General features: G+C 50.3%; 1 protein-coding gene and 1 long non-coding RNA gene across 6 annotated transcripts in view; both read right to left on the bottom strand.

Moving 5' to 3' along the window:
- Positions 1–757: 757 nt before the first annotated feature.
- The window catches only part of Eip75B (Ecdysone-induced protein 75B), a 78,082-nt gene continuing 60,468 nt past the window's right edge, over positions 758–18,371 (bottom strand). For 3 of the 5 annotated variants that reach the window (XM_066301184.1, XM_066301185.1, XM_066301187.1), the window contains exons 2-5: positions 18,271–18,359; positions 8,562–8,706; positions 3,905–4,146; positions 758–3,465 (exon numbers count right to left, since the gene is read on the bottom strand). In XM_066301184.1, the coding sequence (XP_066157281.1) occupies positions 1,762–3,465; positions 3,905–4,146; positions 8,562–8,706; positions 18,271–18,359 (2,180 nt within the window). In that variant the 3' untranslated portion in view covers positions 758–1,761. Of the gene's footprint in view, positions 3,466–3,904; positions 4,147–5,258; positions 6,847–7,278; positions 7,490–8,561; positions 8,707–18,270; positions 18,360–18,371 lie in introns of those variants that run through there. The other 2 variants (XM_066301188.1, XM_066301189.1) reach the window with 2 other exon arrangements.
- Positions 10,267–12,454, bottom strand: LOC136349574 (uncharacterized). Its single transcript, XR_010733829.1, has 2 exons — positions 11,413–12,454; positions 10,267–11,357 (listed from the first exon to the last, which is right to left on the bottom strand). It is a non-coding gene; the product is annotated as an uncharacterized lncRNA (long non-coding RNA).

Raw genomic sequence — 18,371 nt, 5'->3', positions numbered from 1 at the left:
TATTAGGTGTCCGGCCACCGTTGCCGGGAGCTTTCTCGCTCAAAACGACGTCTTTCAACCGTCGGCTAAATCCACGAGAGCTATTTCCCCAACACCCTGTGTAACATAATATTCTCACGGGTATGCGCGTCATGCGGTTATCGGGGCACGAGGTGGCCCATTATCAGACCAGGCCCCATTTAAGCCTCGAGGAGCCCTCGATCGCTCTAGAGTTTTTTTGCGCGGCAGCCCCGAAGCTAGGCAAAGTGCCCAATTTCGCTGCCTCTTATAATTGCAGCGGTGTAATATTACGATTACGAGTCAAGGTGAAGCGCAATAAATATAGAATAGGAAATTCAGAGGTTAGCACGTGTACATATTAAAAATTCCCTGGCGTTAATTGCAAGTTTCTGGCTTCAATGTCCAAGGACCGGCAGCCGGTCCAGCGTCGAGATTAGTTAACTGATTTGACCGAAAAGTGAGGTCGATCTGGTCTCATCTGAAGTTTCGAGCGTTGCCGTGCAAATGCAATGGAAAGAGAAATCGCTTTCCGCAGCTCCCCGGAGACCTGACCATGGGGCAGATTCATGGACAAATAACTTTCGAAAGGCACATCGCGACGCGATCGAGTCACGGAGATGCGCGAGTCACCAGAAACGTAATCTCGCACCGTGTGCGGCAATGGGCCGGTGCGTTAAACGAGTGAAGTCTCTCTTTCCGGCCGCTGTTGTGCCACCCTCAACCTGGAAACGGGTTGGGAAAGGGAACAAAACCCATCTTTTATATCACCAAAAGACATGTTTTATTCTGTCCGCCTCAACAAGCGTCAAATTTACAAAAGTTTAATTACACTGATAAAGAAACGTCTTCTGTGCTAAACGGGCGACTGAGAGTCGCCCGTGGCGCATCCCGAAGTGCTACTATAAACAAATATCCACTTATGAATTATCATATAGATAGGTACTATTTTTTAAATAATAGTACGCAGTTTGTTTGCTCTACTCTGCAATGCAAGTATAGTATGTAGATTATATAATATAGTTGAGGACAGAACTTTGCACGTCCTAAATTTGCGAGCAGGAAACTAACAATGAGGGGCGCCCCGAACGGTGAGTTGTCCGCCATTTTAGGGCCTAGTACGTAAAGGGGGGCATCCCCTCTCAGTCTCATGTCTCCTAATCGACTCGCACCTAATCTAAATGAAAAAGAAGGTGGTGGCGATACAATTCAATGATGGTGAACGATCGATGAAGCTTTTTACAACTGAGATACGCAATTATTTAACACAAACTTACTCATAAATATGTATAACCTACGAAACAAATTTATCACATATATAATATATTAACAAAATAATAAATTCTATAATGTAAATAGGATTGATTGGGTGCCGATGCCGAAATTAATCGTAATTTACATTTTACATCATGATAATTTATCTAATTATAGTGTTTTAAATTAGTGATTGTTTGGATGAGAAATCTTAACTAGGGAAAGGGCGGGCGGGCGTCTTGGTCCGCTATTTACAGAATGGGCGACGGCCCGCCGCCATGGCGGAGGAAGTATTTTTACATGAGCCGACTAATCTACGAACACGGTCACACATCGACGCACAGACAGAGATATAGACACGACGAAATAAGAGATGAATATACAGGTCAAAAATGGATTTTTGGTTTCAATTAGATTAAAGTGGCACCAGAACGGTGAGGCTCATAGAGTCTCTCCCCCGCACACGCGAGCACTCCACTTTGTACTGTTGTAGCTCAACCGCCTAACCGTCTACACTTCCAACGTTACGACCTTCGGTCTCGGCGAGGGCGACTTCTTCGACAGGTTCAAGGGCTGCTGCGAGTCCGCCACGTCCACCTGCAACTCCATCAGCCTGGGAGTATGCGGAGACCTGGATGGGGCCGGAGAGGTGGAATGGGGCGACTGCAAGTGCATGGGACTGGCGGCGGCCGATCGGGCGCTGGTGATCACGCTGGTGGCCCAAGCGGGCTGCAGCAGGCCGCTCGTCTTGTACGGACACGCCGTGGGGGAGGCGCTCATCAGCGGAGACGCCGGAGGGGCCGTCTCCCCTCGCATTATGTAACTGTGGATCACCTCCGTGTTTTTCATTTGCTCGGCGGTCATCCTGGGCCCCTCCATGAGGCTCTTGGCCAGCATGGAGTGCGAGCTCGACAACGAAGATTGGGGAGGAGCGGACAGCTGCATCTGCAGCTGCGACGGCTGGGGCGAAGCCACGATCGCGGGTTCGGCCTCCGCGGAGTCTTTGTTCCTGAGGGCGCGGAACTTCTTGTGCGGTTTGTAGGCCTCGTCCATTAGGGAATTTGTGTCGTAGAGCGGAGGGGCCTGCAACACGCGCTTCAACACCGGCATGTCCTCGACGATGTGGTGGTCGTCCATCGAGGACCTCGGGCTGGAACATACTGACATCGGCTTGTCGACCTTTTCGGTGCCGGATTCAATGCCAGAATCGCTGGGAGAGTCCAATTTTCTAAACCGGTGAGTGGGCGGCGGTCTGGACACCGGAGTAATTGTCAGCCCATTGTGGATCAAGTGCGATGTGGCCGCCAACTCGTCGTCTCCGGACGATATCGAACCGGAATTCGCTCTGTGCCTGTGCGGGCATAGACCACCGGCCAATGTGGCAGCCAAAAGGGGAGCGCTGGCAGCGTTCACGCTCGCGTGCTGGTGGTACTCGTTTGAGATCAATTCTGAAGAACACATCGATTCCGTGCTCGAAACCGACCCTAACGGAGACTTGGCTTCGTCCATCGTGACGTCCGACGAGGACGACCATGAAGACCCCACTGGGCTTTTGCTGTTATTGCATTCTTCTTCAGTGGGAGAGTTCCACAAGTGATGCTGTTGTTGCATCATCTGTTGTTGTTCGGTCATTTTGAACGCCAACAACTTCTCCGAATGCAGGGTGTTCAAAGTCCTGAGGTCCGGAACTTTCTTCATCAGTTCGTCCAGAATGTGATGCTGCCCCGGATGGTTCTGGTTGACGACGGCTTGCAAACAGTGCTTCAACTTGTTGTGCATCTTTTCGATCAAATCCATATTTCTAAGACCGGGACGATCGCCTGCGATTACTACGATCGAGGAAAAGAGGCCGATCTCCGCGTCCGACAAACGCAACGAATTCATGCGATCGGCGAAATCGAACATACTGTCCATAAGGAAACGGGCATTTGAACTGTTGTGGATTGAGTCTCGTTTCAGCACTTGCCCGTTCAAACAGATCATGCTAGCGGTCTGCGAGTCGAACATGCAAGCGAGGCGCACAAGTAACACTTCGAACACGCCGGCCTTTAGGAGAGTAACTTGATCATCCTGGGAGAGGAGGATGAAGCCCGGAATACGTTTGGCGAACTCGACAACTCCACGAATAGCCGGCGAAAATCTCTTGGAAAAGTCCTGCAATAGCTCTTGTTGATCAGTCAGCTCTGGTTGTGGGTTTGGATTTAGAGGACAAGCCTGAAACAAGGAAACGAACGTTAACGTGGTGTTTTTTTTTTGTTTTTAATATATGTAAAGTACTTCGACTTGCTCGAAAAATTATTCAATTTGGAGACGTACTATATTGAACGCTGCGTTAGGACGAATTAAATCTGAATTAATTTCAAGGAGCGAGGAGGTCATCCGGAGACGTTCAAGTTCGCGTTAACCTTGTACCCTAGAGTCTGACCGTTGCGAGTGCGAGGAAGACGGCAAATAAGTACCAACGAGCCTTGAATATTTCCGCCTGTCCCCCTGTACAGACAAGGTCGACTGGTCTGACTGACTAAAGCGTATTTTCCTTCTGCTTTGTCCTGGTGGTGGGTACTAGCATTTATGACGCCCTAATTCCTCGTGCAAGTCTCACCGGAAATCGTCCTACCAGTCTTTTTTTTTTTTGCCAAGTACGAAGACTTACCAAAGATGGAGGGCAAGCGGTGTAGGACGGTTGCTCTCGTGCACGTTGTAGCATCGGTTCCACCTTGTCCCTCGTGAAATCGCACGTGTCCACGTGGGCCCTGACCACCGTGGCCAGGAGACGTTGCTCGTCCTCGAGTTCGGCGGCTACGGCCTTCTCCAAAGTGCGGGAGTTGGTGCTCTGCTGCATGGCCGCCAAAATGCGGGCCTTCTCCCTCTTGGGCACGCGACCAAACCTGACCGCTGCAAAGAAATTCCATAGAATTAGCACAACAATTATCTAACGGCGTGCTTTGAATTGCGTAAAACAGTTGGACGATACGGAGCTGATGATTCTAATGCATGAAAATGCTTAAAAAAAGAGAAAGTGCGAAACGCGAAGCAGAGAAATTTTGTGGCACTTTCACGGAGGCGACGATGATGAAAGTGCTATGCGGGTCGGCAAAGGCGAATAGTGAGGGGGGTTTCTTGAACCGATTCCCTCGAGTCTGTGTAAACGCGATTGGAAGCGCTAAAATGAACCCTCAATGCATCGGATTAACCGAGATCCAGTTAACGCGACGGATAAATTAACCGCGGGATTTTTTTTTTCACCCCCAACGAAAAATTTGCCGGATTTTCACCGTCTGACAGTTCTCCGATGATTAAAATAAAAAAAAAAAAAAAACTTTGAGGGCGCGCTCATGTGCTTCTCGCTCAAACGCTTCACGTAGGCACTTCGTGAGGAATAATTACGTGCACTCTGCAGCTTCTTACGTGCGGGAGGCTGTAGAGGCCCTAATCGCTCCTCTAGCTGTGTCCTGTTTGCGCGCGTCAGAGAGATAAGCACACAGAGGAATTTTAACAGCTTATCGCTTTGCAAATCGCCGAGGAAATGGGTTGCGATCACTGTCACTGCAGCCCGAGCAGACAGTTTAATTCGGATCAATAGTGAGATCATGCAATAGATCGGCCACATCTCCCTCAATTAAAAAAAAAAAATAATAATAAAAAATTAAAAAAAAAAAGAATTTATTTATTGATGTTTATTAATAATTTAAGATTTGTTATTTTTACGTATTCGCCTCTGTACTTCCTGCATGCTGGGCCGCCTTTCGATATGATTTTTTTTTTATGGGAAAAAAAAAAAAATTAAATGGGATAGTTTTGGGGTACGAGGGCCGAATGGCGAGCGCGCTGTCAACTTTGACACCAGAACCAGTGCCCGCAGGAACGGCGAGTTTGGCCGTGCCGGAGCCCCGTTCCGACGTCTCCGCGGAAGTTAGCTCGCAGTTAAAGTTGACGGCGCGCCGATAGCCCGGCCCTTATCCGCAAAATTCCCGTACACACTAAACCGAATCGTCGTGGAAACCTACGTGCGTTGTGATAATTGACGACCCCATTAAGTATTCCTTTGAGGATTGGCAACTCCTCGGTCATTTTGCACTTTTCGCGGGTGACCGGGCTGCTGCTCACGTAGCGAAATACCGCGCGGCCTGGCATTCCCGACAAACGGTGTTGAGCGACTGGCGCGAAAGCAGCACATCGCTCCCCCCAACGGCCTCGCCGTCGTCATTCCCCCCACCCCATAACCCTTGAACTTGAAGCGCGGTGTTGCGCTGACGCCCGCGACCGATACGCGCGCCGAACAGCGTCAAGGTCGTCATCGTGGCCGCCTACGAACGCCACTCCTTTGTTTTCCACGAGGCGATTCGACTGTGCGACGTTGCCGGCATGCCGGGAACGAAGCGGCTTTCGGGAGATCGCCCGCCGATGGGTTCGCTCGCGATCAGGTGTTCCGCCGTGCCGAGGCAGCGCTGCCGCGGCGCCGGGGGAGATAGCTGTGACCTTGCCCGATTCCGATAATTTTTCTAAGCGACGTCCTTACCCAATCCAAACGCGAGCTCTGCGTCGCAGATGGAACCGCCGAATTCCCCTCGAACATTTCCTGGGTAAACACATTCTTCTTTCACGTCGGTCATGACTTCGCCGTCCTTAATCGAGAGCGACCTATCACGCGCACAGGCAATGGGAAAAAAAAACAAAAAAAAAAAGAGAAAGGATGCGCGCGGCCGATTGATTTCTAATTTGCGAACGAACTCGAAATGCGCAATAATATCCATCGTAACATGTAGATATGGCCCCGCGCCAAAACGTTCAAGGTCGTTCACCTCTCGGATCAAACAATTGAATTCAAATCTAAGTCAGTTAGTTCGAGCGTTGAGCGGCTGGAGTCGCCACATTTGTAGAGCGTACGCATCAGGTGCCGCGCCGTTGCCGGCTCGCCCGGCAAACAGCAGATTCCGTGCGAACAACTCTCAGGGGGGAGACATTGATGGATTAACCGAAACGAAAGGTGAAATTTCACGAAAGTGGGTGAATGGCAGAGGTTCATCGACTTCGCTTGAGAATAAACAAGTTGGAAAATTTCACCATTGCATTGCCGCAATAAAATTGGATTGATTACGAAACGGACGGAACTTTCTCACCGGTAAGGCAATGAACCTCTCCAAGAAGTAGACCACGCAAAACTTTCGTTCTCAGTCACAATGAAACGAAACATAACTTTCTCCAAATTAGGCACACTTTTTTCTGTTGTTGCTCTCTACGACAAATGTCAGGATGTTGAGTAATAGTTGGCAGAAAATAATAATTATTAGATTATCATAAAGAAGTGTCGTTCTAAAGGAGAAAGTAAAAGGCCATGAAACAACCAAATGCGGCAGTGCAGTGGCACCTAAATTACGGATATTTACCCCACGGCGAATATTGCTAAATTACGTTTGAATGATGACAATGTGCTGTCAACAAAAATGCCATAAACCGACGATTTGTAGCTTTTAATCGAAACCGTCCCCCTTTGCCGTGACGACGCTATCTTCATGTGTTAAAGGCCAGTTTTAACTGATATTTTTCGAAAATGCAGAAAATTTAATGTTAAAAGGATTTAAAAGGCGAAATTTCCGGATTTGTTGAGCGACTCTGACTTCTTCTTTTAGACAGTTGAATATCAGGTTAATAAAGACGCATAACATCGCGGCCCATTATGTACCTAGCCAGATAAGAGATTGTCGTCGTCACTTGCACTGCTGTTTTACTTATAGTTGCCATGGAAACGGCTTCTCGATCAACCGCCGTGCTATTACTGACCGTGACGCAACCAAAACGTGCATCTCACATGTCACCCTGACATTTCGCGAATTATTGCCATCGTCACTTGCCGTGGTACTTTACTTGTGGTTGCCATGGAAACGGTTTCTCTCTAAGCCGCCGTGCTCCCACTGACCGTGACGTAACCGAAACATGTGTCCCGCACGTCACCCTGACATCTTGCGAATTGGACGTGAGAACCTTAACACGACAGAAAAGGGGGAACTGCAAGGCGACGGTACTTACTTGGGGCGTCCAAGAGTCGGAGCAGTTTCTGTAGCCGCGTTCTGAGCTTTTCGGTACTCCGTTTCGGCATTCTGGTGGAAGAACTATACGCGTCCCGCAACGGGCGAATGAAAAATGGCACGCGACGCCTGTCTGAGCTGAGTCGGGATGAGAGCGTTCCGATTTTGCCGACCGAATTGCGCCCGCAAGGGCTCATTGTGTGCCGCGAACAACAATTCGAAACATTGTTCGTGCTCAGTTTCGGTAGTAATGGGGAAAATCGCATTCGCACACACTTAAGTCGCCATTTGGGCCCCCTTGGGCGGGGCCTCGGCTCGGGTGCCAGTAACGGAACCGAAAAATCAAAGTTTTCTCAAAAAGTTCACACTGCGACGTTTTCGACCGTCTCGACTGCCGAAATCACCATTTGCAGACTCGAGCAGGGGAGCAATTAGCTTTGAATGAAAATGACTGTTTTTGACTTTGTCCGAGAGGTCTATTGTGGTTATCGAGGTGTTGTGGAATGTCCGCTGATAAAACACGTTCTCGCAACTTTACAGCACTCGAAACGCACGGGATAAAAACGTGACGTTCCTATCCTCCGTTCAGCGGAAGAAGTCTGAGGACGGCTGCCCTAGTCCGAAACGTCCCGTTCAATCAACAACCATAATCGGACAGGATCAGTTGATTTTGATGCTGGCGCTGATGCGAGACGAACAGGGAAGAGGCGAGAACGGGCACGGGGGAGCGCGCCCAATTATCGGCACGGTACCCGTAAGGGGAACCTCGCAAAAGTCCGAGTCCGAACCGAGAAATTCCATGCGATCGAAAACGAAAATCAAAATAATCGCGTAACGAAAAACGCGAAGTCGCAAGTGGGTATGTGGTGCGATTAGCAAAATTGCCGCAACTAGCCGATTGCGCAATAGTGTGAACGCGCCCAATAATCTTCGCGGCGACGATGGTGACATACGAAAGTGCGATAAGTGGCACAACGATCTCAGGTTATCGTATAGAATTCACGCACAGAAGTTGACGACCTCAACCGACTTGCAATGCAGATCGTTGTGCAAGAAGGTTCGTTCACCTTTCGGACTTTCTCGCCGCGCACCGAACGAGCTCGTTCGGTGGCGCGGTCATCGACCCTCCGCGGACCGGGCGACCTAATTCTTCGCCCATTCCAAACTCTTGTTGTTTTGTTATATATCTCTCGGTAACGGTAACTGTTTTACGACCAAAACAAATGCGTTCCTCAGTGGCGCCACCTACATGGCGAAGGAACGAGAAAATTAAACTGGACTTACCGTCTCTGCTCATCCCGACGGCGATGCATTTCTTCAATCGGCAGTATTGGCACCTGTTCCTGTTTATCCTGAGAATGGAGCACTGCTGGTTCTTGGTGCAGGGCCGGTACTGGATCTTCTGCTGGATGCTCCTCCTGAAGAAGCCCTGTGGACAATCTTTGTTTGAGCATTCGTCGGAGGAAGACTCGCACCCCGAGCTGCTATCATCGGCAGCAGCACTACTAACGTTATCATTGTTTTTCCTCACTAAGGACTCGTTACACGCGGGTAGCACTGCCATCATTGTCGCTCACTATTGTACTGTGATCGGTATGATTTAACTAGTGGAGAATGAACATATTGTTCTATGCGAGAGGGTTTCTACACGTCTGTTCGTTTACGAGCTCAACGTAGCACTGACGCCAGGCCATGGAGTTAAGCGGGCTGTTAACCAGATGACCCAGTTCCCGGTTGTTCACCCACCAAAGTAAGCTCGCGAGGCCAGTTCACTGCGTGAAAGTGAGAGTACCCGCTCTCTGTCTTTCTCGTTGCGAACGCGGCCGCCCGACAAAGACGGCGCTCGTTTCGTCACTCCAGCACTGCCTTGGTTCCATTGTTGCTTCAGCAGCCCAATTTTTTTTCGACCATAAACGATTATTATTACGCCCATTCGCGAACATTGTCATTCCATATATTACTTTCTGGTAATTACCGGACATCGACGCCGACCGAAAAGGCCCAAGAGAAAGAGCGTGCGCGCGAATATTCGAGATAAATCGGTAACGCGGTCGACGACCTCGGCAGCGTAACTGGCTCGGTAAAATCATAATTATTGCAATGAAATAAAAATGTAAGTAAAGCGCTGTTTACATTAAATTGCAAACAATGTTGCGTTGGGTGGGTAACGCGCCCCACCCCACCCACTTGTGCACGCATATGGGACAATCCAGAAGCTCGCGTGCATCGCCCAGGGTGGAATCCCCGGGGTCATCTTACAGAAAAAATAGGGTCACGAAACCGGGGGTTGCTGACATTTGGAGGAGTAAAAGCTTCGCTTCGATTCAATTTTTCCATTATGCCCCGCCAGCCCTTTTCCTCCAATAATTTAATTTGTTCGCTTGGCCCCTTCTCTCGTATGTGTCCTGTTTGCAGCCCCTTTGCGGGAGCACGCGGCGGCATGTGAGGCTCGAGAGGGGTGTTCCACCGTTATTTACCACGATTCCGTGGGGTTGTTCTTAGTCGGTTACGCGAAAAGTGAACATTTCCTTGTGTCACTTCGACGTGTCGAAACGCGGGGGCCCAGGGGCGAAGCGCTTTCAGCTCCCTCTATTTCGGAAAAAAATGCCTCTCCCGGCCCGCCACCCGCCGCACTTTCGACGATGAAACGACCCAGGGAAAAAATGGCGGAACTTTAGAGTGGACAAAAAATTGAGATGAAAATTTCTCCTCTTTTTCGTCGAAGCCCCCCGCGAATGCTCCGCGTTTCACCTACGGCCTCAGAGCAATGGGGGAAATTACAAAGATCCACGTAATCGACAGTAAACGATTTAGTATGTGGATGCGCACCCTCGTTCAAACCCCTAACGGGCAGCCACACCGGGTGGCCAGTTTGAGGGTGCCGATTTGAGTCATTGGAATTATTCCCGTGCGTTCGCGCGCTAAATTAGGGCGGAGTTTCGCTGATTGAAGGTTGACAAGTCGCTTTGTTTTTTGACACTTGCCGAACGACGTTTGACAATTGACAGGAAGGCAAGAGGCCGCCATCGCCGGATCGGCGCAGAGGCTGCGGCCCTGCCGTTTTGCAACCCGCAAACCCAAACCGATCGATTATATGCCAATGTTGGCAAAGAGTACGGTGTGCGTATATACACTATCTTGCCCAATCGGAGCGGCGCATAATTTGTTTATCGGATTTCGGTAAATAACGAGGTCAAAACAATAATACACTATCAGAAAACCGGGCCAATGAACGGAAACGGGGTTACACCAGGCGTTATCTCGAAATTAAGCTCGCCCCAGTTCCAGGCCATTTTTGCGAATTAACATCGACTAATACAATAACAATATGATTTAAAATGACGGCGGCGGCCGTTGAACCCGAGCGAATTCGAAATTGACCGGTCAAAGAACTTGAGGCCGCAACCGAATATGGGTTTCTCGGGTGACGGTTCACCGGCCTCGTGACGTCACGAGCCAACTGTCACTCGGCGATGGCGTTACGTCATCGGCAACGAACGATTTCTTCGGAACGACTACTGAACTCCGCGCCTATAGAGCCGGTGTCAACGTACTTTTGGTTATACCGTGTGTTTGTATGTGTGTGCCGGAGTGCTAGTTTATTTTTAACCGTAGGTGAACCGAGTACGAAGACCTCTCCATGCTCACCCGAACTGCTATATATCTATCTATTTACATATAAATATATAGATAAAAAAAAATTAGTAATGACGCATTACGTAGTTTCACACGTTGCGTGACAGCAAATCGTGTCCCCTAGGGCGTCATGAATCTTTCCTTGACTGCACACACTTGAGGGCACTCTAACGACTCCGCCGGCTCTTGCACGGGGACCTCTCGACGTTCCTGAGATCTTGACACCTCGGACGTCGCCCACGTGCGCGCCCCCAACGCAAGTGTGCACAACCCCGATTGAATGGTACCGCGCTTCCCATGGTCCCGATGGTTCGATTTAGAAAACGTGGACTAACCAGCATCCAGCCCGAAGTTTCGGGAGTACGTGGGAGGATGGATCAGTCCACATACTGACAGGCGGAAATGTGGGCCAGCTCAGGTCATCCGGCTGTCGCAGGTTGCGGCCTGTGCAGGCCCTAAGCCGTGCCGGAAAATGACATAAGGAAAAAATTGTTATTACCAACGGGCAGTGGAGTGGCATAAAAGTGAAGATTTCAGAAGGAAAATGCGCCCGATCGCAACGGGTCACTGCACGAGAATGACCTTAATCGTGGGTGCCTCGCATTCACAACGGTGCACCAGAGAGTGCACTGACCAGCGTAACATCACGGTTGCCACCCTACTGAGTGCAACAGAGATAACGCTACGCTGATAAGAGTTCAGTACACTGCCGGCACCTTCTTTTGTTTCGTCTTGACACAGATCGGGCGTTCTAGAAAATGGTCGATTGTCAATTATTGTTTAGCGATGCTCCGGGCGTGCACACCTCAGGTAAACGTCATTGGATTGACGCGTCATTGGACGTCAGCGGCACGTTCGGTGTAACGGCTGCATGGCAAGAAGTGTCAATGCACCGCGGCAGCATCAGTCATTTCGTTCAGTAAAGCCGCTAAGAATTAACGATATGGATAATTGGGCGGACGTCGAGTGGCAACGTTTTGATTTTGTTTCGAAACGGCACTGGCGCAAGCGGGTGCCGACCGACGCCCGTTGACGTCGTTGATCAATGGCGGGGAAGAAACATTTTAGAACATCAAGAGACGAGCTGCATAAGACGTCGGTGCACTGGTCCCAGCTGGCAAAACGAGAGACGAACGACGACTTGGCAATGGACGATCGCGCCAATGGCCTTACGAGCCTCACGCCCTGCTTACACGCGTCGAGATGTTTTTTCTGTTGGGGCCGAATGAAAATTAATTGGCGTTTTCCCTGACAAGGGCGGAAAACCACACGCTGGTGCTGTGGTTGGGCGAAGTGCCAGTTTCGGAGGTGCCGGGCACATAAGCTTTTCCTGCAAACACATGTGCGCTGGCTCTATCGTCCGCCGCAGGCCCAATCGACGACAAAGACTTCGCACATTGCGTTAAAAAGTTTCACCGCACGCATGTCAATGTCAAACGTTCGCCGCAGGATTTGTCGCTGACGCATGTCACTGTAACGCGGTTGCATAACCACAACCGTTTCGAGATGGAAATACGCGTGTAATCAACGTTTTTTGATGGGCAATCGCGCGGCTCTTTTACTTAGACGTTTTTTGCCAACCTCCTTGAGTGGAAGAAGCCCAATCTAGTTCGTATAAGTAGAGAGATCAAAACGGGGCTCGTTCGAGTGTTTTCTTTTAAGACGGGCCTTAATAACTTATTAAAAATTTTCTTTTCCTCTCGCTTTTTGGCATGCAGAATGCCCTATTTCGGCGAGTGCGCCATTGCGATCTTCGAGTCGGCGCATATTACAAAACTGGTTAAAAAGTATCAATTTTTTTAGAAATTTCGAAAATGCCGCAAACGGCGTTGCCAAATTCCGACAAATTTTCCTGCGTTTGACAGTGACGCAACCACCGTGCGCACGCCCGCATGTGGACCAACGCGACGGTATCGTTCCGAGAGCATCTCACATCGCCCATCCGCATGAGGCGCGTTCAAATTTTTTTATTTATCATAGCGAAGAATGTCGGTGGTTCACCGATCTGCCTGGAGACTGCAATTCGAACGGTCATTACTCACACACACACACACATTTTTGCCCTCAAAACGTCGACACCGGGAAATCTGATAAGTTAAATTTGGCAACCGGGCCGGAAAATTGGCGCGCGGCGCTAACGGTGTGACGCGATGGCGCAGGTTTCGGATTCGCGAGGTCGTCGACCCATCTGGCGTAATTCCCATAAACCGTAACGCGAACTTCAAAACTCGAATAGCGCCGTCTCTTTCCTTCACGCATCGCTCCTTTTCTGGCCTACGTGAGCCGAAAATTTAGACACGCAACGTACAGAGTGTAACGTCAATAATTGCTTTAATTCCAGGAAGCGATTCCTTGTCATATTTGGGTCGTGGGAGAGCATCAGAAGAAACTTGTTAATGGCGATGTCGGTGGAAAATGATTTTTTTTTTTTTTGCGGGGCACCCCCTCGGGGGCTGAGCGGGGCGAAGTATACTTCAGGACGAGCAGAATGTCTTAGTGAAACACGCGTATTTGATGAGGTTCGGGCTCAGGTTAGGCTTGGGCCAGTCGCGGGTCGCTCTAGGGGCCGTTGCACCTGGGCGATGGGGCAGAGCCCCCCAACCCGAAATGGTGGAGGCGCGTGCCGCACGTGTGCGGCGGCACCCCGTGCCCCCATCGCTGCTAATTGCCCTGCTAAATTTTTTCCCTTCTCTCACACGTTTGCACCGATTCCCGCACCGCCGGACCTGGCGCTTCACAAATTGGTTCAATTAACCCAAATTCACGAAACCCTCGTTTCGGAAAAGCCCACGCTTCATTGATTTAAAAATTTCGTGAGTGTCCCATTTCGCGTTCTAAATCGGGTTTGGGAGGTGAACGCCTCGAAAGTGGGGCGTCAGGTAAACACCGTGAATTGCACACCGAGTGTTTACCCAAAGGACGAAACCGCTGACGTAAGGGAAACAACCGAACAAATCCGCGCATGTTTTCGTCGACAAGACGCAGCTTGCGACGGTGGTACTCAAGGGAGGGAAAACTACCCCGATGCAGGGGCAAAGGTGCACTCGCACAAATTGTCCCCCCCCCTCCCCCCCCCCTTAACGGGGTAACACCCTGCGAGGTCACCTGCAAAAAGTGTTCGCCGCACGTTGGTCTCTGTACATTTCTACCCGGGCACAATCTCGACGACAAATTAAACAAAGGAACGTATTTCTAAAGGCTCAGAGAGACCTCTTAACCCAAATTTGCGATGAAAAGCGAGCGAGGTGAACGAACCGAATCAGCTCGCAACATGGAGCGAAACGGGAATAATAAGGAAATCAGGGCTAAACTAGAGCATAATGGAGTTTAATCGACCTAAATTGGGTTGAAACATTCTCCTCTTCGTTACTTAAAGCTGTTCGTCCTAAATTCGCTTTCCATTTAATTCGGACGGTTTTTGAACAGTTCTCGGCCGAGACATGTTCGGCCCTTTAAAAGCGGAAAATGAGCGACGCTACCGGGGACACGCCCACCGGCACGTCGCAACGGAAGATGATGATGGAGCGCCCTGCAGGAACTTCGGCCGAATCCCCCAATAAATCGAAAGGTAAACAGCCCTTTGTTGTTAACTTTCCGGAGTGCATTGATCTACCAATATGCTAGCCGAGTGATACCGTTACCGTTACCGAATTCTGGTAATTACGAACTCGACGGCTATGTAGGTCATTCACCCGCGCACCGCGATTCTGTTACGCGGCAAGTGGCGCCACCGCGCGGACGAGCGCCGAACCAGGCTCCGCGTCGATAGAGAATTGTTGCAGCTCTGCCGTTCGAAGTTTGCGTAATCGTCGTTTCGATTATCGACGAATTCGCAACGGGGACCTGTATTCCCTCCGCAAATCGACGGTCACTTGATCGCGTGCCATCGTCCTTGACGTGCCGTCACGGTACGGTTCCTGGAGTGAAGGGAATCGGACAGGGCCGCACGCGGCTCTGACCTGAGCTCGCCTGAGTTATCGGAGGACGGGCGCCGCTCACGCATAGTCCCTTTTGCCGCGATCGGGACGCACGCGGTGGTGCCTCGTCGTTGTCAACCGTCAGCAATTGTCAATTTCAGTCGTCACCTCGGATACTATCAGGGTGCAATAACCGAGCCGAAATCGCATTTTTTTTTTTTTTTTTTTTTTGGTTAATTGGGGCCGAACATTGCCGGAAAAAGCCTGCCCACTCCCCCTTCAAAGGCCGTAATTAAATACAGGACAAAAGGGCCTTTTTTTAAACGAAAAAAAAATAATAAAAAAAAGAAAAAAACAACCGGATGTCGGTGGCAAAAAACTCAACCCCTTCGAAGAAGGCGGCAGCTGCGACAAGGAGGCGATTTTCCATTTTGCCGAAAACTACCCTGCGCATTTCACATATGGACAGATTACCTGAACACCATAAAAAGCCAGGTAGAGGGTGATCCCCGTAACCGTGTATCGAGTTTGCCTAATAACAGATCGGGTGGCAGAATTGGCCAAAGTTGCACCTACCATCTGCGCGATTTAACAGAAAAAGGGTGAAAAGGGTGCGATCAGGTACCTGCGCAACGTTTCACTTTCGAGTCCCGTGCAGGCGCGGCGCGCAAAATTTTTGACATGGAAATGTTGTTTTGCGCAAAAATTCTTCCTCGCAAATTCTGCATTTCTCAAAGCTCGGTGCACGTACCGCATGCTTCATGTCGCATTCATGATTTATGTCGCGTTTGACAGGCCCCAACAATCCCGCTCGAACAGCTTTCGAGGTGGCAAGAGTCTGCGGAGCAGCTCTCCTCCCGTGAGCCCCCATCCCATCCACGACCACCGAAGGCCGGAACCACGCAAAGTCCTACGTCGAATATCTCAAAAACTACGTTCGCATGACAAGCGTGGAAGGGGTAACTTTACGGACACGTTTTTTCTTCTCGAAATTCGTCTAGTGGGAAACGAATTCCTCTGAGGTCAAGGACTCAGAATTCTTAATCGGCCGCCTCTGAACCGTTTAAGTTAGCAATTACGTTGGTTCCTTATTTGCTGAAACTGGCGAATAATCGCCGAATTATTCAGAATATTTGATTTTTCGGTTAAAAATATACTACGCGATTCTCAACGACCCTGTCGGCATGCGCTGCTCAGTGGACGAAGCTTGTGACGGGTCACCATGACCGAATCGAATACATCAAACGGTCCTAAATTTCGTAAATAGTCCTGGCGTGCGCGCGACCTTCACCGAAACGATCGAATTCAAGGACATCGGGAGGACAGGAGAGGTCAAGTTTGCCTGGGGAACACGTCACGCGTTCGTTGCTGCCCCCTCGCTCCCCGCGGCCCTTCGGAATCCCACCCATTGTGCCATTTTCGCGGGTACCCACTGACCGAAGGACCACTTCACGCCCCTGTTCCCATGCGGACCCGCGAGAGCGAAAATGAACGTTTTCGACCGGTCGACGTCATCGACAATTTCATTCTCACTCTCATGTGCCTCTGCGGGGATCCGGGCCTGCATCGGAGGGCCCATCGATTTTTCCGAGCGTTAACATGCATCAAAGGGCGCGTTTTGATTGACGCGCGGTATGAGTTCGACGAAATTCGAAATTCGCACGTTCCATCCCTGTTCGATCCCGCGATGGAACGTGGAAAGATTGCAGAGAGCCGACTCTTCGTTGGACCTCTTCAGGGAGGTCCAAATGTTCACTTGGGGGGAAAATCGAACGAAATTAGGTGCAGGCGCAGGCGGGAAAAGTAGTGGCACTGACCACTATTACGAGATAAAAGATGCCCGTACCCGTGATAAAGGAAAGTAAAAGCAGCCCCGCGAGTGTTTACAATCTCTTTCCGCTGCCGGTTGCCCCATCGATGAGTACTTTCTCCTTTCTTATCGGGTTACTGGTTAAATGCGATTAATGGTGAAATTGACAGGTGGCTGTTGCTCCTGTAGACCAGAACGGTCCAAGGTCGCTCGCCCCTACGCCTCCGGGTGGCGCAGGGGTTCCGACGCTCAAGGGTTGCAACCCCTACGGATTTGCATGCGGACGGCATTGGCGGTCAGTTTTTTTTTTTTGTTCCTGCCCGGTCAGCAGAACTTTAGTTTTCGGCCCCCCAAAGGAAACGATCCAAACGATTTTCTTCGCATTGTCATCGGAACCGATTGGGGATTTTTCACATATCGCGGACGCGTACGCCCCTTCGATTGACCCCCCTCCCCCCTCAACCCGACCTCACCACCCCCCGGGGGGCGAAGCCGCAAAGTTGTCGGCATACACCCGTCCAATGTTATGCGTACGAATCTGACAAAAACAAACGGTTTCAAAACGAATTTCAGAAGTTACGCCACTGTCGCAAAGTTCCTCGATCTACGTCGCAACCGAAAGCAAATCTCGTTCATTGACACTCGTAACCGACCTTCAACTCGGTCGATTTTGCGTTTCAGAGCCGGTAGAACGCTTGAGCCTCATAATCCCAACATCAGGTAGAAAATAGCTTTTTCTTTTGGCAACCATTAATTCACCCCAAGATCGATTTTTTTTGTTCGACCTCCCATCGCCCCGGTGGGTGTGGGCCTTCGCCATCTAGGTATGGTACGCGTTTCCGGATCCCAATTCTCGTGATATTGACATGTTCACGAGGAATTCACGTTTTTTGCTACGCGGCTACTGTGTCCAAGAACCGTCCTCAGTTCCGCGGGGTGCGGGGCGAGTTTTTTCGAGCGACCGGTATTCGACCACGGAGGGGTGGTTGGGTCGCGCTTCAACGGGCATTTCCAACAGGAAATTGTCCCATTCCCACGAGTGACGCAATCTTACGTTGGGTTAACAATCTGCGAACGGGAGCTTCGATAATGAACGATTGCTTTCCTGCCCATGTCATCTCCCGATTTGGTTGCGTTTTATGGCCTCCTCGGCCGCCCGACCTGTCCTCATGTGATTTCTTTTTATGGGTTTGTCCGGAGGCACGTGCCTCGTACATCAGGAGAATTGAAACAGGCAGCGCGACAGTAAATCGCCGAAGTCAACGGAGACCTGCTGCAAAGGGCGGAAGCCGATTTTGCCGACGCTGCACCAACGAGAATGGGCAGCGTGTGATTCCCCGTCCGCGTCATGTGACATGTTCGCCACGATCATAAAATGCTGTGGTTTCCTACCATGGTGATAAAGCAAAAGAGCGATTTCAGGTCGAAAACTGACGGGGCTGCGATCGTTCTGAAAAACGCTCGATTCTCATGTCGCACCCTGTGCGTCGTTTTAAGAGGCGAACTTGTTCAGTCGTGCACCCCGGCAGTTCGGCCAGCGCCAACGAGTCCTCAGCGGTTATTATTTTTAGGGGCGACTTTTGCCTAAATCTACGTAATTACGTTTCAAGAAGTGTCTGAGACTACTCACTTTGCACCCTTCACACGAGTGAACTCCGTAATGGAACCCTGAAGCCTTGTCGCCGCACACGCGGCACAGGACTGTCGTGCCATCGAATTCTGAAACAAAAA

Source organism: Euwallacea fornicatus, chromosome 38, assembly GCF_040115645.1.
Source record: "Euwallacea fornicatus isolate EFF26 chromosome 38, ASM4011564v1, whole genome shotgun sequence".
NCBI classification, from domain to species: Eukaryota; Metazoa; Arthropoda; class Insecta; order Coleoptera; family Curculionidae; genus Euwallacea; species Euwallacea fornicatus.
This window is presented reverse-complemented; position numbering and strand designations above follow the sequence as displayed.